The sequence below is a fragment of the Eimeria necatrix genome, genomic scaffold (assembly GCF_000499385.1).
Source record: "Eimeria necatrix Houghton genomic scaffold, Enh_scaff69, whole genome shotgun sequence".
NCBI lineage: Eukaryota > Apicomplexa > Conoidasida > Eucoccidiorida > Eimeriidae > Eimeria > Eimeria necatrix.
This window is the reverse complement of record NW_013654523.1, coordinates 81612-88383: the sequence shown is the minus strand read 5'-3', so window position 1 is coordinate 88383 and position 6772 is coordinate 81612. Positions and strand designations below refer to the sequence as shown.

Sequence of the window (6772 nt, the reverse complement as noted above, 5' to 3'; positions counted from 1 at the left end):
TTAAATGGTGGCTTTACCCTGTACTATTCTAGCCTTGATGTTGTGCGCGAGAATCTTCGCTGCCTTCTTCATTTCAAAGAACTTCTCGTCCGTAATGTACTCTGATGCGACAGATAGAATCTTTGTCAGCCCATGTGGGTTGGTAGGCGATAGACTGATGTCTCCAACTACGGGCATGTTAAACCTGTAGAAACAATGAGATAACAAAGTGATATTCTCATCCCTGAAAATTGCTATCGAAGGGATAAGGTAAACTTCCGCAACAGCTCAAGCCCTTGACAACTGCCAGTTTGCATGAATGCAACAGAAACCAATATTCTTGCGTAGGTATACCTGAAGTAAACGTCCAGACGGTCTGCGAGCCAATGCAAGGCTTCTCGATGAGCAAACAAAGTCGCAGTGGTAAGGCCTTCAGTAGCAAACGGCTCCTGTAAAGAAGACAATATAAACGAAACTAAAGTTCGTCCGATTTGCAACTACTCACAACTCTCCTGGCACACTGGAAAGGCTCAGCACGCAAGAGCCAGTGTAAGCACAATAGAACGAACAGAACTGCGCCAAAATTTAGTCAAAGTACCAAGGGCCCCTGCCGGACTGAAGACGTTGTGAGGAATTTGCGGGCGCCCAATGAGACGAGCAGTTGGAGGTCCGACTGCACCACAGCAAGTGCAGCGCCAATGTGTTTTCCATGCCTTCCCGCGTATGAAAATGAGGCGTTTTAAGCACAGTGTTTCCCCTAGCCTAGATTCCCATCCTGAAAGTTCCAGATCCATGCTGGAACTGCCCCGCCCTCTTTCTGCCCCTGCGCAACGGTGCGCCCCCAGTTGGCCCCAGCATACGTGTATAAAGCTCCGCAGTGGCTTGTGTGCAAGACGTGCACATTCTTCGAGCCCTGCAAGTGTGGGGTTTGCCGCAAGAGCATTTGTGCTGGTGGAACCTGTGAGACAGACTTTCGGCTCCACGAAAAACCCCATGCCTTCCAAGTCTGCAGGTCTGATGGGCCTAACAAATGCACCAGTCAAACAACAAAACATTTATACAACTACATTTCACTGCTTTTTACTCTGAGATATTGCAGTCGGCTTGCAACGTTTCCCTCCGCCACAGCTGGTACGAGTCATGCCTGTTACTATCTCACCTCAAACTGCCCGGAGAGGCAATTGTAGCCCACGCAGCTACCCAAAGGGGACAACGGCTGGTGCCCCGCAGCGAGCGGACATGGCTGGCTGCAGCAGCGCAAGCAAATTGTACAAGTCAACAATAGATCTATGGGCTCCTGGCAAGTGGTACGACCGTAGCCTGCTTCGTCTTCGTCGCAAAATAGGTAAACGGAGCATCCTACTATTTGCTCTAGCAGCGTGCAGCTTAGTAACCCGCCCTTACCTGGCGATGTGTGCTCATACGTTCGCAGAACAAACTGCTGAGGTGGAGACTGTGCGATGTCGCTGCAAGTTATCGTGCTGAAAACAAGACACAGAAATAGGCATGATCGCACCTGAAATCTCCGTAGACAATAATCTGCTATACAATGTTGCGCATGAGCAACGCCCCTAAAGAGGCACCCTTTCTGCAGTGCTCCATGCTGGATAGAGGCACATGTACTACGACGGTAAAATTCCAATAAAAATGTCACCACACCCCCTAAGAAGAGCAAAGATGGTTGCCTCCATCAAATCCACCTCTTCCAGTCCAAAGCAGCAACATACAGACAACGATTGAGAAAAGAATATGGTTGAACAACAGAAGAACCGTGGATATTCACATGCGTTCCAATCTAATACAAGTTTCCCTCATCTGTACCCGAGAGGTGCATTCAAAGTATTGAGAAACCGCCAACCAAACTTGTCAACGAGTTCGCTCCTGAGGATCTTCGGCTCTACTCCTGAACAAGCGCTCAACCAAGACAAAGGCACAAGTGTGCGTGTGTTAGAGACTGCATCGTTGGAAGGTCTCTAGCTACACCTGTAGCGCCAGAGGCAAGCAAGTGGAAAGTTAGGGGTAACCATTGATGAATGCCAAAAACGCAAACGGGAAGTAAACAGAGCAAGGCAACAAATATGACCGTAAAAGAAGCGCAGAAAATCTAGGTCTAACGACAGATCTGGCAACTTTACCTGAGACAAGCTGCAGGAAGAATGCCTCCCTCCACTCTGGAGCTAGCTCGTCGAGGTTCTTTCCTGCAACACCCGTCCATTCCTTCAGCAAGCGTGTTATAGTGATGCCCCGAAGCAAGGCAAGAGCCAATAGCGCACCTGTAAACAAAAGCAGAACCAAAAGCCACGACACGCTTTCTGTTGATTCCCGACACCTTAATTGCCAAGCTCTTGATGTTGGACGACAGCTAGACTTCCATCCCTCGGCGGCTCACAACCATCCCACAACAGTCATCTACCAAAAAATAGTGGCTTAGTGAGTTGTACCTAAAATCTTTCACGAGCACGTTCTTTCCAAATCAGTAAAGGAAAAACACGAAATGCGGAGCACCCAGAACTTAGTACCACAAGCATGGTTCCAGTCTAACTATCCTCTTAGTACCGCAAGCATGGATCCAGTCTAACTACCCTCTTAAGCAAAAGATGCCTGGCGTTCCGGGCAGAAAGTAAGGTATGATGATGCAGTCAAGGTGAGAAGCTCAAGGCTCGGCTTTTCTTCTCGGATTTACCGGTGCCAGTGCCAACAACAAAGTCAAAGCAACTGGTCAAGTTGATTCTTCTGTCGCCCAAGAGAAAGCGCACTTCCTTCTCCAACTGGCGCAGCATCACGAGCTGCCCCACAGCTGCATACAGGCCCGCCCCATCTAGAGACAAAATGCATTTCCTGCAAACAAAAACAAAACAAAAACTCACAAAACGTTTCATAACAATCAGCAAGGAACGCATTCATAGACGGCAGAAGCACCGGCCGAGGAAATCGCTGGAGGCAAGGAGACCATCTGCGCACTAAAAGGCGAGAAAATTTGCAGGCTGTGCTCGCGCGTTTTTACGCCTTCCTGCGCATCTAGATATGTGTTAAAGCCTCAATTCATGCACACAAGCATATACTTATGCAAGATTGCTGGCATTGCAGCAACACGCTGAAGCATGAAATCACACGAACAAGCACGTGATTCGCCTGTGTTGGCGTATGCACAGCGTTCGTCCAACCCCGCAACTTTGTGCTTCCCAGATCCCCTTACGAATGCGTTATTACCTGCCGGCAGAGGCACAAAGGGGAGATATCTCCTTATAGATCGCTGAAGGGGAACCGCAGTAAACCAGCTCCAAAGTGGAGCTAAGGGACATCCCTAAGGACATGCTGGCGCGCAAGTCGATTAAGAGGTGGCATCCTGAAAAAACGGAAATCAACTTTGGCCAAGGGAAACGAATCTGCTGATTTTCAGCTTCAGCACCATGCCCAACTGCGAAAAAAAGATTTTCCTTCAAAACATACTGCTCCCTAAAAAGTTCACAGAGGAGCACCACTTCGATCCAGTGCTCTACTATGATGCCGCTGGAGGCTTGTGAGATACAAGCGCCTCCTGACATGGAAAACTCGCCGCCTATTGGCTAGTCTACGTTGACCTTCTGACCTAGACCCTAGAATGTAGAGCCTCGGCCCGAAGTCTGCTACAAACCGTAACTACATAAGCGCATGCATGGCAATACCAACAACAGCCACTGAGCAAAAGGCAGTGCTGCGAAGCTGCCTTACCAGCGGACGGCACGAAGATGAACGAAAACTTGCGCCGTTTGGCCCTCACGGAAACGATATTACAGGGGAGAAGTTTCACCAGTTGCTGCTGTTCCCCCAGAGGAAGACTGTATTCCTCTCCGGTGTCTGTGTAGTGTCCATCTGCTTCATAAAATAAGACATCTTCCTTCAGTTCTTCCTGGTCCTCCTCAATAGCTGGCCCTTCAGGCAGACTGGAAAGGCTCCTAAAGATGTCAAAGTTTCCCCATTCGCTGGGTGTACCTCCTCGTGCCAATTGCAGCATCCACGAATGCAGTGACATGAAAGAATCCTCCCGCAGTGGAAACTTTTTCGGGCACATGTCTTTGCTGGTGTCGAATTTATCAAGACCCCGCTCCGCCTCAGCGGAACCTTCCGGCAATTCTGGGCCCCCGCTGTTGGCGCTACCAGTGCAATTCGCCACAGTGCTCAACTGCGCATGAGCCTCGCTGGGTGCCGTAGAATGCAGAGGGTCTTCTTGGAGGTGACAGTCTCTTGGAGGAGTTTCTTGGCTCAGTGGTATTTCACTGTCCTTTGGCTGGTCTCCTGCACTTGCACCATTCACGACCGTACTTTTTTCTGATGGGCCGTCTTCCGCCGTGGAAAGGGTAATGGGTCGCTTTGGCTCCAGTGGCTGCTGCAGCTTTGGTGGTGTGGAGGAAGATGAGCTATCGACATCTTCTTTCTCTGTTCGGGGCTCTCCAGTGCTGCCCTGAGAGCTATTCTTCATGCCTGGCTCCTCTAGAACAAAGGTCTCTGTCTCTTTCTTCGGAGTGACCCGGACGACCGTTGCTGCGAACGATTGCACAGGGGAATCACCGTCATTCAATCTCCCCTCCTCAAAGAGAGCCGTGAGAGATACCCCTTGCACTGTCTGCGGAAGGCATGAAGAGTCAGTGGGATTGGATTTTGTTGGGGGCAGTTCAGAAGCCCTGGTCGCCTCACAGATCAGGTCGTCTCCAGAAGTTATCTCCGCCACAGATCCCTTACCCTCATCACAGGGACGCTCAGTTGCTGACTTGGTCAGCTTCCACTGTTCCTCGTTTGGCTTTGTCAAACGATCCCCACTCGAGCCAGCAGCAGTGCAAGCAGGCGCCTCACAGATGCCACTCCTTGGTTGGTTTCTCTCAACAGTGGAAGCAGGAACGTTCTCCACCATGCCCTGGGATGGGCTACCCGGCAGTATGCCCCCTTTAGAGACATGCCAACGTGAGGTACTAAACGAGCCCTGCATCAGCTTAGGGCCGCAATCCTGTTCATATCTTGCCGACTGTGATGAGAAATGGCCCGTTGCATCACCAATAAACCTCGTGTTTTCGCTCACTAACCGCATCAACCCAGACATTGAAGGTCTTAGGACAGCTCCTGCAGAGGTGGACCATGAAGGGGCACCCGCAGACGGATCTGTTGGTGGCTCCAGGCTGTAGCGACATTCCAGGCGCATGTTTGAAAGGCCCATAAAAAGTGCATCCCAAAAAGGCTGACAGGAACCATCGCAGCACACAAAGCGTGTTCGTTTCTTCAATATACCACATGGCGCGGCTTCGAAATTTCATGACACAAAATACACCATCACAGGCTGCTGCGCTCTGTTGTGTAGCTGCGCAAATCAAAGTAGTAATTCCTGGATCCCTACGAACTTGCCTCAGTGGTGTTCGAAACGGAAAGAGCGTAGTAGCCGGGCTGAGTAATGGTGACGTCAAAGAGGCTCGTGTAAACCTGCAAAGCGAGCCCACAAAGTGCCACGCCATGGTGGCAGCTCGTTTCTTTTTGAAGGCCATGTTTCAAGCAACATCGTAGCACTGGAACGCAGGGTTTTCAAATAAAGGCTGGTACAAGAACTCGTGCGAGCCTTCCACGAGTCAGCAACCACAGGGTTTTAAAAGGGAAAAGATTAGGGTAAAATAGGAAGAAGCCATATGGTGTCTACGCCTGTAAAAAGGCCTAATGGCAGTTAATCTGCAGCTTTCGTGGCACTTTCTGCGGCACAGCACAAAGTGGAGGAGTCTCACCGGTCCTTTGCTGAGAGTCACTTCCTTCAGGTCATCTTCTGTGGGAAAGAAAACCCTTACCGGCTCCATATTAGCGTCCCTAAAGTTGCAGCAATTCATTTCCGTGTGTGTTGCCCTCGTCAGAAGAAACCCGGTCCAGGGGTTGTTCCCTTGCCTTCGCTTCAGTGTCTGCACATACAAAGCCAGCCACACTGAGAACCCTCGCTAGGAAGACACATCACCCCTGTGTGGAGCCAAACTGAGCCAGAACAGAGTTACTGAAATAATGAGGAAACAGACCCGTAGTGCGGTGCCTCTCTAGTTCGTCTTAGCAGCTCAGAAACAGCTCCACCCCTTTGTTAAAATTTCTATGCAGACAGCTGAAGAGCTGAACCCACGGCTGGAAGTTGTATTTCTCCCCTGATACGAGCAGCTCTGATGGAAGGTAGTGACCTCTGGAGGACAGAAGGGGCCAAATGAAGCCGCCCAATGGCAGCGTTGTTAGAGCGCAGCTGCGCCGCTTTAGTAGCTTTTCCAAGTAAAGTGAATTTAGTTTATGTACACATAACATTAGAAATTAGTATATAGTTAGAGGGAAAGGCAGAAGCGAAGCGCAAGTGTTCACTGTGCTTACCACTGGTCTCGAGATCGGTCATTCTGAAGGCCCCAAGAGGCCATCACCTGAAGCTGCGGTGATTAAGGGGCTAAATAAGTGCAAAATACTATGGAAAACGTCTATTGCAATATATATTTAGCAATGTTTTTGTGTTCACAGCTACGTACGCCTTGAACTCAACTGACCGTACTTGACCTGACGTTGCAGCGTCGACGTGTGTCACAGGGTATCACAGCATCCCCTTCACCGTCACCTCACAGACACCGGAACGTGTAAAATACTTAAAGCATTACGAATTACCCGGCGATTTCAATCTCTAAACAGAAGACCTGTTTCCTGCCACACACCCTCGAAGGGCAAAAACCTACACGACGTTGTCCGTAAGTTGCAAGTAGAGAGGTGCAATTTTGGTGCGACATCTGGCTATCGGCGGCTGGATACGCGACACACAGATTCC

The 6772-nt window shown here is 50.0% G+C and overlaps 1 protein-coding gene across 1 annotated transcript; it reads right to left on the bottom strand.

Moving 5' to 3' along the window:
- ENH_00071370 (patatin-like phospholipase domain-containing protein, putative) lies at nucleotides 1-5789 on the bottom strand (the record flags this gene model as incomplete). The annotated part of the gene is made up of 13 exons (XM_013582565.1): nucleotides 1-184; nucleotides 334-428; nucleotides 578-652; nucleotides 840-1002; nucleotides 1139-1226; nucleotides 1384-1460; nucleotides 1801-1882; nucleotides 2115-2252; nucleotides 2663-2817; nucleotides 3190-3325; nucleotides 3691-5188; nucleotides 5371-5427; nucleotides 5721-5789. 13 exons carry the CDS (start codon nucleotides 5787-5789, stop codon nucleotides 1-3), a joined length of 2817 nt encoding a protein of 938 aa, XP_013438019.1.
- Nucleotides 5790-6772: the final 983 nt, after the last annotated feature.